The sequence below is a fragment of the Pteropus vampyrus genome, unplaced genomic scaffold (assembly GCF_000151845.1).
Source record: "Pteropus vampyrus isolate Shadow unplaced genomic scaffold, Pvam_2.0 Scaffold85, whole genome shotgun sequence".
In the NCBI taxonomy this organism is placed as follows: Eukaryota; Metazoa; Chordata; class Mammalia; order Chiroptera; family Pteropodidae; genus Pteropus; species Pteropus vampyrus.
The window spans coordinates 1,249,931-1,269,391 of NW_011888866.1; the positions used below are offsets into that span (position 1 = coordinate 1,249,931).

Here is a 19,461-nt window from a genome sequence, read left to right on the forward strand (position 1 = left end):
CAGATTCTTACCTCCTCATAGCTTGGCTGGGGCTTAGAAGAATTTGTGGCTTCCTGTGCAGGAAGAGATATGAGTGCTTTGGCTGGCACCTTCTTCTGATGATTCTGTGTGCTGTCCAGGGATAGCTCCACTGTGGCATCTAAAAACAGTCACTATTTTATAATGAAGATCAATAATGGGTCTTTGATGGCTAAACTTCAGTTCTCTAGACTAAGAGATAAGAACAGCAGCAACCACTCTTAATACTTAGAGATTCTCAGACTAAGAGAACAAGAATCAAGAAATTTTTACATGAATAAAAAGGGAGGATGGTAGGCAAAGTATTCTTCTAGCACAAGCTTAGTAGAGCAACTTCCCTTGTGTCTAAATATAACTACTTGGCTATCTTCTTCTACGGAGAATTTAGGCAAAAAGACTACTAGATTTTATTTTATCCATAGGAGTATTCCTTTAAAACCTTATATGAACCCTATCAGTTCTTGTTATAACTGTTATAAAAGAAGAATAAGTTTGGTTATCTGCTTTATAAGCCAGTATGAGAGAAAAGGCAGTTATTCTGACAGTAAAAAAAATGATATCAAAGTAAGAGTTAGGAAAACTGTAAACTAGAAAAAATGGACCTAAGAAACACAATAACACTTGGGAAAAGGCAATGTCTGTCACACTTGAGGATGGAACTGTTGCTTTGGCACAGTTTAAGAATTATTTGCAACTATAGTTTTAGGCCGTCTTGCAAAGATTAAGTTATATTTAATATATGCTGTCCAAAAAGGATAAAAAGACATGTAATATCTAAAAATCTTTCTGATCAAAATAGTTTTTAAAAAAAATAGTGCTTAAGTACGGCCACGCCACCCTGAACAAGCCCGATCCTGTCTGATCTCGGAAGCTAAGCAGGGTTAGGCCTGGTTAGTACTTGGATGGAAGACCACCTAGGAGGACCAGGTGCTGTAGGCATAAAAAATAAAAAATAATGGATTGTAACCTGATAAGGTCCTTGCAATCTGTGAGGTCAACCAAGGGTTGCCTCACCTGAAAAAAAAAAAAAAAAAAAAAAAAAAACAGTGCTTAAGAGCTGCCTTTGTCTATCTGGGAAAATCTCAGTTGAGCAGAACAACTCATTCTCGAAGTGTTCTAGAGAGGGCACTTTTAAAAGAGCATTATGCACCTTTTTGGCATTAAAATATTTTAGGCAAATAAAAAGAACGCATTTTCAACTCAGAGCAATGGAGCTCAAAGTTCAAAACCTAAACAGCTCAGCTATTTTTCCCTTTTAATAAAGAAAAACAAATATCCATTTGGAATTGGACTGATTGGCAGGTATTCAATTTTAGCCTCGGAGAATTCAAAGAAAGTGGTTTTTTTTCTTTTTTAGACTCATTTGGAACTAAAATGAAACCAGAGACAGGGGTCTATAAGGCATAACCAAGTTCTACCTAGATCAATATTCTAATCATTAAATCTGAATCATTTCTACCAATGAGGTTGCCACATTGTTAGAATCCGGTCCTTATCATGAAAAAAGGAGAGGTGGTAATACGCTCTCACCCTGGTGTGGGAGTACAAAACAGAAAAAGTATACATAACGAACATCTCAGGATGGTAGGATTCTTTGAAGCAAGCAACCAGCTGAAGTATGTTTAAGATATTCACATCATACAGGCCCCACATAAATAATTAAGTTAATAAATGTGTTTGGAAATGAAACACATGGTGCTTCTCACTTAAAACCTTTGGCTTATTAGAGTGCAACTAAACGCCTTTTGAAGAGCTGTGCTGCGTTTTCTACTGAAATTCATGTGACAAAGATGCTAAAACTTACATTAAAATTCTTTTTTTCCCCGTTCTCTTGATAAGAGTAATGGAAAAGGCTTTGGGCTCCACCACAGAGACTCTGATCATCACTAACTAATCATGTGGAAAATAAAATCAGGATATTTAAATTTCTATAGTCAATATATTAAACATATGAGAAGCTAAGAGTCCTACACTAAATGTCTCATTGTGAGCATTCCTTTCTGTAAATATCTATGTTCCTTTCTTAGCAGTGAGGCAGGTATTGGCTGCTTCAGCAAATAGTAGGAGAATGAAATAAGAATCCTCATTAGTAATAAAGATCTTCTACATGTTCAGGTACATAAAACTTAACCATGGGGGTAACTTAGTCACACTAAGATTTCAGGTCTTCTTATAAGGAAAGATCATATAAAGTCCCAAAGATAGAAAAATCTTCTTTTCAACCTGCCACATAACTAAAGATAACTCATCATCTGCATTTCTCCTCCAGAAACTTTATCCAAAAAATAATTACTACCAGAATGAATACTGTGCATTTTAAATTGAGATTAAAAGAACTGGAAAATCTAACTCTTCTCAGACCTTCTACCCTCTTCCCTTTCATGTCTTTTAAATTCCCTACCAGAGTTCTAATGTGAATCTTCCCAAGATCTTACCCTTTGCCTTCTCATCTCTTACCTTTCTCACCCTTCTGTCCTTTGAGAATCTGTTACATGGCAGTTTCAACCTCTAAGATTCCCCTATCTCCAGTTCTTCCCTCTTTCCCCACATAGAGTGCCACAGTTCAAATCATATCCTGGGCATTTTCCTTTGCATTTCAGATTTAAAATATCCAAAACCCAAATCCACTCCCCCCACAAAGCCAGTTTCTTTTTTAGAATGTAGTTCTTAAAATGGTATTGTTTTCTTCTCAATTCTTGGACTTAAAACCTTTAACTATCTCCAATCTCCATTTTTGAACACTTGTTATATCCAATCACTAACACCATAATTTGCTGACTGCTCTTTTGAAGAAAAGTTTTCACCTTTGCCTTCTTAATTCCATCATCTATTTTTGGTCTTGGCCATTTTATCCTTGAACTAATTTGTGAGTGCTTTCTGCAGTCTCTAGTCTTTGTCCACTGGAATCCATTTCATATAACAATTCTACCAGATCAGTCTTCTTAACTAAAACATTACTTTGCCCATTTCACTTTGCTTATTCAAAAGTGCCAATGGCTATTAATTGGCATGAGAATGAAATTTAAACTAATTAATACAGACATCCTCCTTCTAAACTACATTTCTAGCCCTATCTTCCATGGCTTCTCTAAGAAGCCCCTGTTTTGGCCCTGAAGGTTTACTGACTGTCCCTCAAATGCACCTTGTACTTCCTACCCAACCATTTGTACTCTTCTTCTTCTTCTCCTACATAAATTCTTCTTCTTCCAGAGAGTCTTCCAAGGTCACTCTAGACCAGAATTTCTCAATGTGGGTACTTCAGAGACTTTGGGCTGGATAATTCTCTCTTCTGAAGGGCTTCCCTGTGTATTGCAAGGTTTTTAGCAGCATCCACGGCCTCTACCCACCAGATACTGGCAGTGCTCCCAGGTGTGACAACCAAAAATGTCTCCAACCACTGCCAAATGTCTTGGGGGGAATGGTGCAAATTCACCCCCTGTTGAGAACAGGGCAGTCCCCTCTCAACAAGTATTATTAGCCCCAAAATGTTGGTAGTGGTAAGACTGAGAAACCCTGCTCTACACTAGAGTTTTTCAAATTGCAGATTGTGGCTCGTTGGTGAATTTATAATAGCAAACAATGCTTTTACTGAAATCAATTCAATGGGTTGCTAATAGCATTTTTTAAAAAAAGAGAAATAACTGAAAATTTCAGATTGTACTGCAAGTAGTAAGGGCAAGTCATTTAATAAAACTTGTCTTGCTTTTATACAAGTACGTATATATTTTGGATTGTGACACAAAATGTATTTCTTACTATGAGTCTTGGTCATCAAAGTCTAAAGACACTGCTTTAGTCTGATCTCAGATCCCTCTGAGCTCCCATGACTTAGTATCTCTATCATTCCTCTGGCCACATTTATATTATTGTTTAATAGTTTGTCTAATTCACATTCTTAAATAACTGTATGTTTATGTCTTATTCCTTATACCTGTAAGAATTTTGATGGCAGGGACTGCATTTTACATGTTTTGGAATCCTCCATAATCGTATTTCACAGAGTTGTTTCATACACACACACACACACACACACACACACACACGTATTTCGGGGGGTACACTTTAACCCAGCAATTTAGAAGATTCCTAGTATGTGTTTTGAGTCCATACTTGCCTGCAAAGAGATCCTGTGGCTCTTGATCTTGTTCCTCATGGATCCCATTTTCTTTGGAGCCACTGTTGATGGGAAAGGAAGTAATTCTCTTTGGAGACTGGGGCTTACTCTAAAAACAAAGAGATACACTCTGAATAAAACAGTACCATTAAAAACAAACCTAGAAAGTAACTTTTAACATATCTTTCCGTTGCTCCCACAGGTGTTTAGGGGAAGACAGGAGCACTAGTCAGCCAGTTCAATAAGCAACAAATCATTATTAGTGATATAAGTGCTGCCCAAGTGATCACAGAGCTAAAAAAAATTCATACATTTCAGAGTTAATTCCTAACACCATAACCTCGCAGAAATGCCCTACCCCAAATCACATGATTCTGATGTGGGTATGTGTACACACAGATAATTTTCAAAAGAACCTGTCCAAATGCATTCCTCCTCTTCAGTGGATGACCTTTATTCTTTCAAATGCTGATAGGGCACATTCTAGTGACCAGGACACCACACTGGAGTCCAGAATTTAAGCTCTGATTCTGGTTTACTTTGTGGTCTTGGCTAAACTATTCACTGAAGCCCAGTTGTATGGGTATTACTGATGCCTTGACACGCAAAAGAAGGCATAAAACTTCACATCTAATGCTGTTTGTAAACATAACTTATCTTTTTATCTTTAACTTACAGACACAATTTTCAACCACAACTATGTCAGGCTAGCAGAATAAAAACTGACCATGCTTAGCCTCGTGAGCACACGGTGAAAATACAGTCAGTCCACGGCCTTTACAAAAGCTCAGTAATCAGCCACGAACAAGGGTGGGGTAGGACCCAGACCAATACCAGAATGAACAAAGCTGGATTGTGCAGAGGATGAACAGAAAGCTGGAAATCTGGCTTCAAAAGCCATGGTGTGGTATTGCTGGGTTTTGAAGTCAGATCCCAAGGCCAAATGAGTTAAAGATGTGATTTAACGAATCTTTTATGAAACATTTCCTTAACAAATCTGAGGGATTTTGTTCCTCAGAAATAGGTCTTTTCTGACCCAACAGAACAAAGTGAAATGACAGATCTATTGAGTACTGTGAATGTGCCATGCAAACATGTATCTATCCCAATATAAGGGCCACCCTCAGGGAAAGAAACTGTTACCCATATTTAATTTTATATTAGCAAACAATGCTTCTACGAGAACTTTCCTATACTAATAAAATTTAATGAGCCCTTAGTTGTATATGCTTAAGTGTTACACCAATTGTTAGAGTGATTTCGTCTTCTAGTTGCTTCCACAATCTTAAAAAATAACAACAAAATCAATGCAGAGACACAGACAATAATAGGGCAAAAACAAAATCCACGTTTCCCTTTTGCCTCACACACGGCTAATCACCTTCCTACACATACACCTCCTTCCTAGTATGCTCTTGTGCAGTATAGGGATCTCATAAAAAGCCACCTGAAATTCTTTTTAATTCAGTTCACCCTGATACCAGTCATCTGTAGATGGAGATAAAGAAGAAAATAAAACCCAAGAAACATTAAGGATATATGTATACAAACGTAATTTAGTCTTAGAGAGATTAAAGCAACAGGAGAAGCACAGGTTAAAATGTAGCCATTTTTAAAAACATCTAAAAGAACCTATTCCCATGATAAAGAGATGAATAAAGCCAGCTTTCCATTTCTGATTTACCTTCTAAACTTGGAAGTGTAAAGACAAAGAACATTTTCTGGAGCAATACTAGAAATGCTAGAATAGTCAGTCTATCGCTAATCAGAAGAGACAGACCCAGACGTATAGGAGACTGCAGTGATAACCAGAGCACAATTACCTGTTTTTCTTCCTCCACCAGACCACCTTCAAGGCCAAACCATGGTTGCTAAACCAGAACTGTGATGAAAACAAAGGCTTGTGCTCCCCCAATAGCTAGGTAACAACTACCTGTGTGAAGAGAAAACTGCTCCCCAGGTATCTTTTGGGACTCCAGCCCCAAAACCACTCACGGCTGAGTTCTAAGAAAGCTGAAGATAGTTCGACTGATTACTATGTATTTACTACCCAAATCTTTCTTCCGTAATTCTTTATAAAATTAATCTTTTATGTTAAACTACATATTCTGTCCCCGCCCTCTACCATCTGAGTACTTTTTCATGTCATTAAGAGTTGTACAAAAATCCCAATCTTAGTGACTTAACTCTATGGTATACCACAACATAAGTCATTTCTCTGGGGATGGATATATAAACAGTTTCCAGGTTTTTTTTATCATCATGAATAATGACGTGATATGTAATCCACATCTGATTATTTCCTTAGAAGAATCTTAAGTAGAATTATTGAACATAAAATTTTCAAAGGCGCTGCTAAGCTGCCTTGCAGAAAGACCGCCAGTTTATATATGCCTCCTTGCTCCCCAGAAATGTAAGTACGGCACCAACAGAAACATTAAGCATTCTCTCTTTAAAAAAAAAATCTGTCAGGTTGGCTGGTAAAAAGTTGTCTTGTTTCCACATGTTTACTGGCCATCTAAATACCCCTGTGACTTGTCCTGATGTCCTTTGCCCATTTTTCTATGCTAAATGAGCGTTTCTTAGATGTATACACTTTTCTTACAAAAGTACGTTGTTTTTTCCCCAAAAGTATGTTAACTCTCTGGCATATTGTACAGTACCCCTCTCCAACTTTATCTCTGTTCGCCTTTGTTTTATTTTTGACCTTGTCAAAGTAAGAAACATCCAACTCTGTGGAGAATTTTTATAAGAGTTTCTTTGAGCCAAAACTGACAACATATGCTGGGGAGAAAGATCTCAAATACTCCCGAGAATAACAGTTTGCAGTTTCTTTTTATATGTTTGTAATTATGGAAGAAACATCAGTAAGATTGCATGAAGATAAGAGAAAGCAAAGTGGAGACTAGATTATAGATTAGTTAAGACTATGTGCTCTCTTGAGGGTGGTCATGCCTTCCAAGGGTATTACTTCTGGCATTTCAAAGGTAAGTTAACCTACATGCACAAGAACAGTAAGTTCTTGCTTAAAAACCTTTCACTAAAAAAGTTAGAGGTCTGGGACGTGGCTACCGACTCTTACCTGCCCAGTTAGAAATTATGATTACAGAACCCCTTTTTTGGTTCACAATCTTTAAATAAATTTTCACAAATTTATTTTTGGTTGATTTGGATTGACATTGAACAAACTAAGCTTATTTCTTAAAGATTGTTTAAAAAAATTATTCAACTGAGTAAATTTAAAGATTTAATTGGCTTTACTGAACCAGTCATGAATCTGGAGGCATCCCAATCTAGTAAAACAGAGAGGTGCTCCGAGGGAGTTGTACAAAATGAAAGGGTTTTAATGGCAGGAGGGTGTGGCAATGCAGTTATTAGCAAAAGAAAAGAAAGGATTGTTTCAGGCCAGGTTGTCTCCTTTCTGTGGGTAAGTGAAAGGCGCAGATTTTATCATGCAGATGACCACACTACTACTAATAAGAAAATTTTGAAGTGACTGTTTAAAGATCACATTCCTGGGAGAGGCTGAATTTGAAATTGTCTTGGTTTGCTGTTACGGGGTGGAATGACTCCATTTGAGGCCTGTTATTTCCTTTTAAACAGGCTGAAGAGTACCAAGCACACATTTGGCATTCAAGGCATAATATTCTCAAATTTTACTTAAAATCAGATTCAAAACAATCTAAGCAGAACAATTTTTAGGAGTAAGAAGAAATGGACCCTATTGGTGGTATTTCACATTAACACAGGGCTGTTAATAGAAAACAAGTCTTCCATGAGACTACAGAGTCTATAAAAATACCTTACTTATGTGGACAAAACCTGGGTTCTACAGAAAATAACCTCACACAGGATGATCTAATCATAAATTCCTAACTGGGCAGGTCATGGTGGGTAGTCATGCCCCAGGCAGTGAAGATTTATCCTTGCCTTAAGCAAGCCCTCTCCATTGTTCTGGTATATCTAGGTTAGCATATCTCTGAAATAAGCATAACCACCCTCAAGAGAGACCACAATCTTGTGTACTATCCTGTATCCAATCCCCACCTGGCTTTCTCCCATCTTTGGGTAACCTTAACAATTTCGAATGCATAAAAGAAACTGCAAAAGGCCTGGAGAATTAAGATCTTGCTTTCTGGGGTCAGTTTGGCTCAAATAAATGTATAAAAATTCTCTACAGGTTTAGACATTTCTTATATTAACACTTGTCATCAAAATAAATAGCTACCTGCACATAAATTATAACAACACATATCATAAGCTATGCTTAAGATTAAAAGGCCAATTTCTAATCAGTATTAGGAAAGTATAATTTACATTAAAAAGCTAATTTTGAATCAATAATTACAATTTTGGGAAGGACTCATTTTGGGAGAAAGGAGGAGGCACACTGATTACATTGAGTGGCAAAAATCAATAATAAAAATAAGCCTTGCTTTATCATCCATATTTTAAAACCTCTTAGCAGTCAATAAATCACAAAACACTATACATGTGTTTGAAGGGGGCTAATTTTCCAGGTAACAGATAAAATTATATTGTGACGAAAATAGTATTATTTGTGATGTAGTTAAGAAGGCCAAAGCCCAGCCCTGCCTACTTCCCCCTGACCTCCCCACCTTTTTTTTAATAAAAGAAATATTCTTTCTGTTAGAGATAAGATCCTAGGCTAGGATATGCAACACTTGCTAACTCCCTTTGGCTGTTAATTCTAGCAAGTGGTTCCACTGATAAGCCTGTTTAAAAGTTCAAATGCTTCTGTTTATAAGAGCACACAAACAGCCTAAACCTAATTCTCAGAGAGGCAGGCACTAGAAATATGTGCCAGCAAGACAGTACTTGTGTTAAGATCAAAAGGTATTCTTCACCAATTACCAGCCTCAAACCATGAGGCCTAGGTACTAATGCAACTTTCTTTAGCTCAGAGAAGAATAAAGGTGGACTTGCTATTCCTCGGAGCTGACACAGCCATTCAGTACTGAAAAGTCCTACTTGATTCTGGGTAACTTCCCTTTAGTTTAACCAGTTGTGATTCCTCCTCCAGTTGTTCAACTGCTCTTTGCTCCATGCAGAACCCCTGTATTACATTCAAAAGGGTGGTATTGTTAAAACTCTGAACTGCCTCTAGAGGTCTCACCCAAATTAAAAGCTAAGGTTACTTTGCTTCAGAAGAACTAAAAGTACTCATTTTCTGAGAGAAAATTAGTTTAATTTAGTAAGGTAGGATAAAGCTATGAAAATTGTCATCATACTAATGTAACAAGGCCAGGCCAATTAGAAATAAGTCAACCCCAGAAGCTATACCCAGATGATAACATGATAACCATGTATCAAAAACGGCACAGATGCACTAAAACCTTCTGTGCTTGGGAGAATGAATATTCAGCGCCCATTGGATTTGGGCATAGGGTACATTTTAATCCACAAACTGGGTAAATATTTGATTAACCCAACCCAAATTATTTCACAATATTAATTACCCTTCTCATACCTTAAGGAGTTAAAGTAGAAGTTCTTATCTTGGGGTCCCTGAGCCACAGAATTCAGGAGGAGTCTATGAACTTAGATGGGAATAAATTACAACTTAATTTTCACTAACCTCTAACTGAAATTCAATGTTTTTTTTCAATTATAAAAATAGACAAGCCAAAATAGTAATAGCAGTACTAGAGACTATAATTAATAGAAATTAGACTTTTATATATTATAATTGTTATGGATCTCAAAATACCATTTATGCTCATTTCTATTTAAAAATTATGGTAACTCATTACATCTATCCCTAGATCTTATTTAAAGCATTAAAAAGCACATGGTACTAATATAAAATTGTTTTAACCTTTTGATAACTGCATTTTAGTGTAACTGGTTTCCTTTGTAATCATATATATTTTATATAGTTAAAGAGATTATTCTGAGAATAGGTCCACAAGCTTTACTGGACTGCTGCGGGCCCATGACATAAAAGAAGATAAAGAACCTCTGAGCTAGAGGGCAGAGGAACCAATGAAAATGGTAAAGGAGGACCTGGATGGTGAGGAAAATGAGCCCAAAGTTGACCACTGAGGTAGGTAAGGGAAACCATGAGCGAGCTCACTAGAGACCTCAAAGTTTAAGGGCATATCATGATCTACCAAAATTTAGCTACCAACAATCTACTGGATTCTCTGGTATAACTTCCCTACTAAATTTTTTGGGTCTCAAACAAATATAACTTAGAAGGGCTCAGAAAACTGCAGAAGGATCAGAGCACTTACGCATACATTAACTTCTAAACTGAAAAAGCAAACCCAGTTCAAATCTGCTCTGAAAGCAGAATGAAGCCCCAGCTGTCCCTCTGATTAAGCAAAAAAAAAAAAAAAAAGCCAGAAAAAGTTGAGCAACAGGTTTTTCCTGGAGATGATATACTTATGGCTACTTGCTCTAGTAACTATCCACTATTCATGATTTATTTATGCCAACAGTTACTCAAGAGTGCTGAGAAACGTTTAGGACCAAGGAAGAGAAATTAGAGTGTTCTTGTTCCTCTCTCCCCTCCCCACCAAACAAATCACAAAGGGCCAAGTCATCAGAGCTACCTTAATGCCCAAGTAAGCAAAGGGGCAGCAACTCCCTACAGTAGCCAAAAGCTCCAAATTCAAATTTTAAATACTTTTAAGTTAGGTTCTTATTAGTTGTCTTTAAAAGTCTTCTTTCAGCCCCCTACACCCAAAAGGGTCTTGTAACTACTTCAATGAATCTATGTACTTCAGGAATTTAAGTTATTCGAAGTAAAACTTGTCTACAATTTAAGCTGAACATTAAAATGAATCTTTGGACATAACATCAATTGTTGACTTTTTCAAGAACATCTGTTATTAGACCTGTGTGAAAAAAATGTGGAATTTAACTTCTAATCTTTTGACCAGACCTGACCACCTGTGATGATGTTAGCTCCAAAAACAAGTGTTTGAGACAATGTACCTACAGAAAATACTACACACTAAAGGGGCGCTTACTTATGACTATTTTCAAATGACACCACCATTAACTGAAGAACCTAAGCAATAAATCTTTGTTTAAAATTATTGTTATGTAGATTAACTTCCAGCTGGTTAACAACAGATAAGAGATAGTATCAAGAAACTTACTGGGTATGCAGTACACCTTTAGGAACAGCCATTCTGTATTTTACAGAACAGAGAATTTAGATATTAACCAGCTAAACTATTAATCTTCTTAGGGTGCTTAATAAAATTACTAAATTCCGTCTAGATATAAAAAAGTTATCCTGTAAGCACTCAAAAGGAAATAAACTGGTCTTAAAAAGAGCTGAGATAGGACTGCAAAATGGTGCAACCGCTATGGAAACCAGTATGGAAGTTCCTCAAAAAATTAAAAATAGAATTACCATACGATCCAGCAATCCCACTTCTGGGTATATATTCAAAAGAATTAAAAAGCAGGGTTGCCAGTAGATATCTGCACACTAATGTTCATAGCAGCACTGTTTACAAAAGCCAAGAGGTAGAGGCGATCCACATGTCCATCCCGAGATGAATGGATAAAGAAAATGTGGATATATACACGTATATGACTGTTTAGTCTTAAAAAGGAAGGAAATTCTGATGCACGCTACAATGCAGATGAACCTTGAGGACATTATGCTAAGTAAAATAACCAGTCACAAAAAGACAAATACTGCATGATTCCACTTACAAGAGGTTATCTAACATAGTCAAATTCATAGAAACAGAAGGTAGAATGGTGGTTACCAGAGGCTGAAGAGAGAGGGGAAAAGGAGAGTTGTTGTTTAATGGCTATAGTTTCAGAAATGCAAAATGAAAGGCTCTGGAGATGTGTTTCACAAAAATGTGAATATATTTAACACTACTGAACTGTACAATTAAAAAACAGTTACAATGGTAAATTTTGTTGTGTGCTTTTCACAATTAAAAAAAATAAAGCTGATTTGTTTCCCTCAGGATACATGTTACATTGATCACAGATGTCGGGCTGGATTCTAAAAATACCATGTCCTTTTCTGTCTAAATGTTAACACATAACTTACATTTATATAACTCCCTGTAGACTATAAAACACTGTAAATCAGAAGCCAACTGCTATCTAAGACTTGAATATCAATAAAAGTAAGTTATAGTGTTTAGTCTTAAATACCAGTGGGAATATGTAAATAATCCTTGATTAATCAGACTATTTAATACATGACTTTTCAAGTCCCCTGCTATTACTTCTTTATTCTATTTCTTTTTTTTTTTTCTGGCCATTTCTCTAATTACTAGGGTTTCAATTCAAGAACAAGAGTAGTGGGAAAAATTCTAATTGGTCTGATATGTCATCAAAAGAAGTTACCAGATTTGCTGGAACTGAAGATACCACTTATCCGTTTTCCTCTTTCCTTTCACTATGAGAAAGTCCTCCACAGTTCTCCCCTTTCATTTACAAGGCTAATCTAATTGTGGCCTGGCATACTGCTAAAAAGATGGGCATATAAGAACTGGGAAGGCAAAGAGCTTGCTTTGATTCTATCATACAGGGTTAGAAGTATGCAAATAAGACCAGTGAGGTCAAATAAGGTGTAAATGTATGTCATTTTATAGTCTTTTTAACATAATGATTTTAAGAATTAGGAGAGCCAAAAGAACGGCTCCAATTCAGTCTCTAGTTTTATCAAGGAAAAAATTAATCCTATCCCAGAACTAAGAAAGTTTAAACTAAAAAGATACATATCTGGATTCAGGTCCACATCAAAGATTCAGATAATATATTAGAATTTTAGACTCTTTTATTATAAGCTCTCAAAGTAAAAGGCAGAAAGATGTCTTAAGTATTCTTAAGAGTCAGACCTTCCACAAGCAGGTTTTCAGTCTTAAAACAAAAATTTCAAAAATTTATTTTAATCATTCGTTTAACTCCAGTCTCTCCTTGTAGATTCTGAGATGCATTATTATCACGGGCTGCCCTTTCAATTATAAATCAAATCACACTTTTATTACTGTACTAACAAAGCTTCTTGGGCTATAAAAGAGCAGATGGGATGATTAACAGCAGCAGCTGTTACATCAATGTCCGGGAAATTACATGCATACCATAAATGAGTTTTAAACTTTACATGCCTCACTTTCCCAATTCTTTAATGCTCCTCTTTTTGCCTCCAACGTGCAACAAAAAATATGAAGATAAACTTAAATCAGTAAGATGCTATTGAAATCATGTGTCTATTTTGATGACATTTAGCTAATCAACTTTATTAGTTTGATTTTGACCAGTTTTAGGGTTAATTAATTTAAATTTTGTAATCCATTATTAGATTTTGTGGGGTTTTTGATTCTTTAAGTAATTTCAGTTTACAAAATGCTTAACTGTTCTAAGTGTTTTACAGGTAGGTATTCTAATTCGAGCCTCATAAAAATGGAGGTAAATACCATTATTATTCACATTTTACAGGTGAAACTGTACATAGTAATTAAATACTTTGCCCAAGGTTAAACTAGCAAATAATAGAGTCTGGATTTAAATCAGACTTCAAAGCCCATGCCCTCAATTACTTTATTCTTCGGTGTTGTTCCTTAAGATACAGAAGCAAAGCAATCCCTTATCTTCTCACATAGACTCACAACTAAAGCATGCGGTAGAATACAATTTGTATTTAATGGCTATTTAACAAGAAATTCACAGCTTAACTCATGAGGGCTCTTTGGGTCTTGGCTTCCTGAGGATTAACAGCAAGACAGGCAGCTCTAAAAATGGCTCACAGGTGGCATTTTAGTTTCCTCAGCAACTCGTTTCTCCTGAATTAAAACCTAAAAAATAATTATGCTTCTGTGGTAGAACAAAGTCATTCTAAGCCCCTACTCCCCACCTTAGCTGGAAATTAGACAAATTATTTTACAATCTTACAAGAAAGAAGTATTGATGCATCTGTAATATGGTGAGTTCAATCAAATCATAGCCTCTTCAACTTTCTCAGGCTAACTCTAGAAAATAACTCCTCAAATAAGGACCTTTCAAGGTCCTTATTTGAAAATAAATCATCATTTGCCTATGTGACCAATCACTTTCAGCACCAGAGTTTCTATTTTCAGATATTCAATGTGAATATCTATATCTTAGCAGTTATCAACAGTAGCTGTTCTCCATGGCTTATGAGAGAACTACTAAAGAGGCTCAAGATTTGTTTTAAATGAATACAGAGAGACTAAATTAGCAGCAAGAGTTATTTCTCAAAATAACAGATTTCACTAGGCAGTCTGAGATGTTACATTAACATCAGTGAGTTTTTTGAGCTTAGATTATGGACTCCATGCCTGAATACTGTACAGGGAAATTCTAATGATTGTCATAGAAGATATTTCCTAGAATGTTAACCTTTTTCTGACATGAGATAACTCCCAACGTTTTCGGACATATTGTGTAAAGAATTTAAAGCTGTTTTATTTAGTCACTCATATACTGAGTAGCTACTATGAAGAGAAGCATTATCCAAGACAGATGCATAAATTCACAGACAAATCGCTGAAGAAGTTTTCAACCTGGAACGAACTGTACCAAGTGGTATGAGTCAGTATTCTTACAAAAGTCCCAAACATCTCCACTGGTTCCAGGACTGATTACTGATTTCCACATTCCACATGCAAAGATTAGTTTTCCCCAGCACCAAACTCTTATTAGAAACCTCGCTATTACTATGGAAAACACCATTTCTTCCACACATTTACAGATATGCTCCCACTAAGACACTTAGGACACATCTCTTTAAAAGGGACAAAGCTTTCGGTCTTTGTAGTGATTCATCTGGCAGGGCCTTTTTTCAACCGACCTCTGCCACAATTTTTCTAGCGATCAGAGCAGTCAACCTAGCTCTTATAAAATAAACTAAGATCCAGAAAGGGTCTTTGGTAATTACCATAAGCGTTGAGCTAACGAAAGCGTTTGTGGGCGGGTCACTATGCTGGGCCACTCCAGATAACATTATGCATCCCAGAAGCAGTAAGGCTAGAGAAAGTCTGCACTCCATCCCCTAATCTTGACCTATCAGGAGACAACCGGCAAAACAGCCCCGGGAGTCTGTGAGGTCACCACACCGCAGAGCCAAGTGCCGACCTCGGGGGCTCTTCGCAGTCAGGGATCTAGCGGAGAAGCCTCCATGCCACTCATCACCTTTCCCCCAGCGGCTGGGAAGCCAGACCCTACGTCTCGGCATTCATTCAGCGCCCTGAAGCCACGACTACTGTCACCAAAGCAAGGTCTCGCCAGGCCCACTCTGCCCAGCCTTTCTCTCCATTTGGGGCGCCCGTCCGCCCCCTGGTCGCCCCAAAGGGTGCGAACTCACAGCCGCCGCGGCGCCGGTGAAAATATCCTCCCCCTCGGTGTCGCTGTCCCCAGCCTCGGGTTCTGACCCCCCGGCCGCCCCCTCGGACTCCGGCTCCGGGCCGGGGAAGGGCGGAGGGAGTCTTTCCGAAGCGCTACATCCACCACCACCCGACGCCATCTTCCTCCACCCGCGGCGGAAGCCGCAACAACAACTTTATAGAGAGATAGTGCCGCGAGCAAATCGTTCTAGCTAAACGAGGAGTGGGATGGCTCGGATCAACCCGGTGGGACGCGCGGGACTGGGGCTAAGGGGCGGAGCCTAGGCACTGGGGGCGGGGCGAGGACAGCTCGCGGCTCCTGCCCAGCAAATCCGAGCCCTGGATCGCAACTCAAAGGGGCAGGAAAGGAGGAGCCAGGGGCTGCTCAGGTTGCCAGGGCCCTTTGTGGTTTGCATAGCTTTATTTAACACGCTTCATAAGATGTCGTTTGAGTAAACGAGTCTGAAAACCTCTACTACGTACCCATGCCAAGCACAGTGCCTTCAAAGAGCCTCAATAAATATTTCTGATTGCGGTCTCTGAACATATTGCGATAAAGTTTCGCCATTTATTCTTTGTAAAACATTTAGTTAATTCATTCAAGAAGTATATATTGAGCATATACTGTGTGTCTGGCATCCTGCTATGCATTTGAGATATAGAAATAAATAAGCTCCTGACCCACTAGGCGCTCGAGGGAGACAGGTATGTAAATTAACAACTCAACACGTTCAGTGCTATAATATGCTGTGCAAGCCCAGTAAAAGAGATCATTGATTCTATTTGTTGAAGTTGGGAGGCCTTACAGAGGTGAAACTTTAGTGTCCTAAATTTGGTTGCAAGAAAGTCACGATTATTTTCTCAACTGCTGTGGAGTAAGTGAAGTGGAACAGAAGATAGGGGAATTTTAAACTCTGAACAAAATTTTCCTGGGGCCTACACTGTTCACTGGTTGTCTGGCGATCCTAGAGTGTAAATCAGCTAGATAAAATTATCTTTAAACATGAGTTTAAAAGATAAATGGGATATGTTATCATGGGATAATCTGCAAGATAATCTTGACTTTCTTCTCAATATAGAAATAAAACTTGGCATCAACTTTGACAAGGTTTAGTTAGTTTGTAACTGCAAATTCCTCAGTATCGGGTTGGCTCCCTCACAGGGCTGTGAGCTACTTGAGGGCAGGAGCTCTGTCCTTTGTATCCTTGGCAAAGGCAGGAGCTGTGTCCTTTCTTTGAATCCTTGGCGCCTATAGACCAAGTCTGGCAAATTAAGTACCCGATAAATGTTTGAGATTTGATTGGCGGGATGGATAGAGAAAACTAACATCAACCTTGTTACTGGCATGCATCAGAGCTACGAACACCACAGGACTCAAGGCATTCTTTTTAGGATCGCGATCTCCAATATGTCACTGTTAAATTCACTGGACACAGGGAAAAGTCTCTCGTTCTAAGTTGTCTTTGAAGGTGATTGGCAGAAATATTCAACCTGTATGGGAAGTTGTGCTGGCCTGAGTCCCTATGAGAAGAGAAAACCAAAAAGCCCTTCCACTTCCCCCGCCCCCGCCATGCCTAATTATTCTTACTGGGCTCCTAAGACATCCCGTGTCACGGCAACGGAAACTCACTTCCGGCCTGACTAGGAAGTGAGAAAACTTTGGAAGCTGCTTTCTCCGAGTAATAACAGTGGAGAGACTCCGCGCACACGCTCCTCCAGGGCTAGAAATCAAGGTCTCCTTTCCCCTACCTCTTCAGGATTCATCTATAGCTTATGGAGAGCGCTGAGTGAGGTAATCAGTGGCGGATGAATAGACCGTTATATTCCACTCCCCACTCCTGGCGGAGACTACACGCCCCAGAATACAGCTGTCTTCCGAAGAAAACGTCTCATACGTCCCAGCACGCAATGCGCCTCACGTGCCGCGAGGATTTTTTTCTCTAGTCCCGCCGAAACCGAGCAAAGCATGCTGGGGCTTGTGGTACTTTTGGCGCCCTTCCCTAAGTGCTCCGCGGTACTCGGTCCGGACCCGCCTATTTTCTGCTCTCCAGGACCTTTAGGCTCGTCTTGGCCCTTTGAAGACCGGGAAGTTGATAAATCGCGAGGCCAGCTGCTGAAAGACGGTGGCTCGGGTGGGACAGTCGCCAGGGATGGCGGAGCGTGAGGATGGAGCGGGTGTCGGGGCTGCTTTCCTGGACGCTGAGCAGAGCCGTGTGGCTCTCGGGCCTCTTTGAGCGGGGAGCTGCCCGGCAGCCCCGGATCATGGAAGAGAAAGCGCTAGAGGTTTATGGTAATTTTACCCATGGCAGTGTTTGGCGTTATTCGTAGAGGCGCGGGGTAACTAGGGTCTCACTTGAGAGCTGGGAGTGGCGACTCTGGTTGTTGCCGGATCTTTTCCGGAACGTGGGAAGCGTTTTCTCTGGGATCCTAAGTTTCTCGGTAATGCGGGTCTTTCTAGGACCCGGGCTCTCCCAAAACCGGGGGCAAGTCAAGCTTGGAAGTCTTAAGCGCTTCCTTTCTCTTGCTTGCCCCGCGTCCTAGTGGCAGAGCTGGCGTGTAGGGTATTTGGTTGGGAAGCAAAACTGGCTTGGTTGCACCACTTGCCCCTGGACACGCACTCCTGCCACCTTTGAGGGCACTACTGTGTGACTGCCAAGTTGGAGACTGGGCCAAGGTCACAGTCACTTTATTTCGCTGCAGAGGCAATAGGCAGAGGTCCCCGAGAAAAGAGAACGTGATAGACTCCTCGTAGCCAGTTCTCGGACTGATAGTTCCTTAACACAGCCAAGCTTGGAGTGCAAACACACACACACACACACACACACACACACACACACACACATTACACATAATATTCTCCTAAACCCTGGGACCATCTTCATTGTACAGATGAGGAAACAAAGGTTTAGAATAGTTACACAATTGCGTAGAGGTCATACTGCGAATAAGGAGAAAACAAAAACTAAATGAAGCCCATGTCTTCTGATTCCAAACTTAGCGCATTTTTCTACCACTTCGCAATTGCCTTATGATTCCTTTTTTGGACTTAACGTAGTATTGTTTTTGAAAACTAAAAGGAATGGATCTAACTAGTGTTCAGATATTTCTGCTGACTGAGGGTAAAAGATACACCCATAAGAATACGAATATAATACAGGTATGGATTATAGGCCAGGAGAAGGAAGCTGGGATGGAAAAGACCTGTATAGCTGATCTAGTTTACCTGTCCCTTGCTAGAGGCAGGACTTACTCAACCCCAGCTATATTATGATAATTATGAGTGGAATGATCTCCATGAAAAAGCACGCATTCCTGTCCTGTTAGACTTCTGTCTACAGCATCTAGTGACAGCAGGGAACTGGGGATACAGCTTTTGAAGCGAGGTGATTCTTGACTTCAAACTTCTTTGAGGAGGACATATATTGACAAATATATAATTTTCTTTATTGTATGCAATCGAAAGCCATAGACTTGAAAGACAAATACGGAGGAAGGAGAGATGCTAATTCTGTTTGGGAGATCTGGAAAGACTATAAGGAGAAGGAATCACTTGAGTTGAGCCTTGAAGAATTAGTAGGATCTGGACATATAGAGAGGTAGAGGGCATACTAAACAGGAAACTAGAGCAAAAGTATGGAGGTGAGAAGATAGTATTTTTAAGGATGGCAGATAGGTGGGGCTGCAGGATAGGGTTGTAGTTAAAGGCGCATGGTCAAAAATTGTTTTAGGTCCCCATCTCTGCCTCTCAGAGGAGTCCATGCTCTGTGGAGTGGTGTTCCTTTTCTAATAAACTTTTCCTTTTGACTCAAAAAACATCGTTTTAGATAGCAGGTTAGAATTGGATCCTGAAGGTTTTAATATAAATGAAGAACTTATAATAAAATGCAGAGCCATAGAAGAATTTTATTCAGAGTAGTAATGTGAGGAGAACAATATTTCTTTAAAGATATAAATCCATATCTCAAATCACTAGTAAAC

The 19,461-nt window shown here is 39.0% G+C and overlaps 2 protein-coding genes and 1 pseudogene across 3 annotated transcripts in view; 2 read left to right on the forward strand and 1 right to left on the reverse strand.

Annotated features, from left to right (window-relative positions):
- SNX1 (sorting nexin 1) overlaps positions 1–17,352 on the reverse strand; it is a 33,008-nt gene extending 15,656 nt beyond the window's left edge. Inside the window, exons 1-3 of one of the 2 annotated variants that reach the window (XM_011363358.2) lie at positions 17,233–17,352; positions 4,133–4,241; positions 12–139 (exon numbers count right to left, since the gene is read on the reverse strand). In XM_011363358.2, coding sequence (XP_011361660.1) covers positions 12–139; positions 4,133–4,241; positions 17,233–17,247 — 252 coding nt within the window. In that variant the 5' untranslated portion in view covers positions 17,248–17,352. Of the gene's footprint in view, positions 1–11; positions 140–4,132; positions 4,242–15,464; positions 15,725–17,232 lie in introns of those variants that run through there. The other variant, XM_011363356.2, reaches the window with a different exon arrangement.
- LOC111742075 lies at positions 839–957 on the forward strand (annotated as a pseudogene).
- A 54-nt stretch (positions 17,353–17,406) lies between the features above and the next one.
- FAM96A (family with sequence similarity 96 member A) overlaps positions 17,407–19,461 on the forward strand; it is an 18,308-nt gene continuing 16,253 nt past the window's right edge. Inside the window, exon 1 of the mRNA XM_011363355.2 lies at positions 17,407–17,773. Within this exon, the coding sequence (XP_011361657.1) occupies positions 17,650–17,773 (124 nt within the window). The 5' untranslated portion in view covers positions 17,407–17,649. The remainder of the gene's footprint in view (positions 17,774–19,461) is intronic.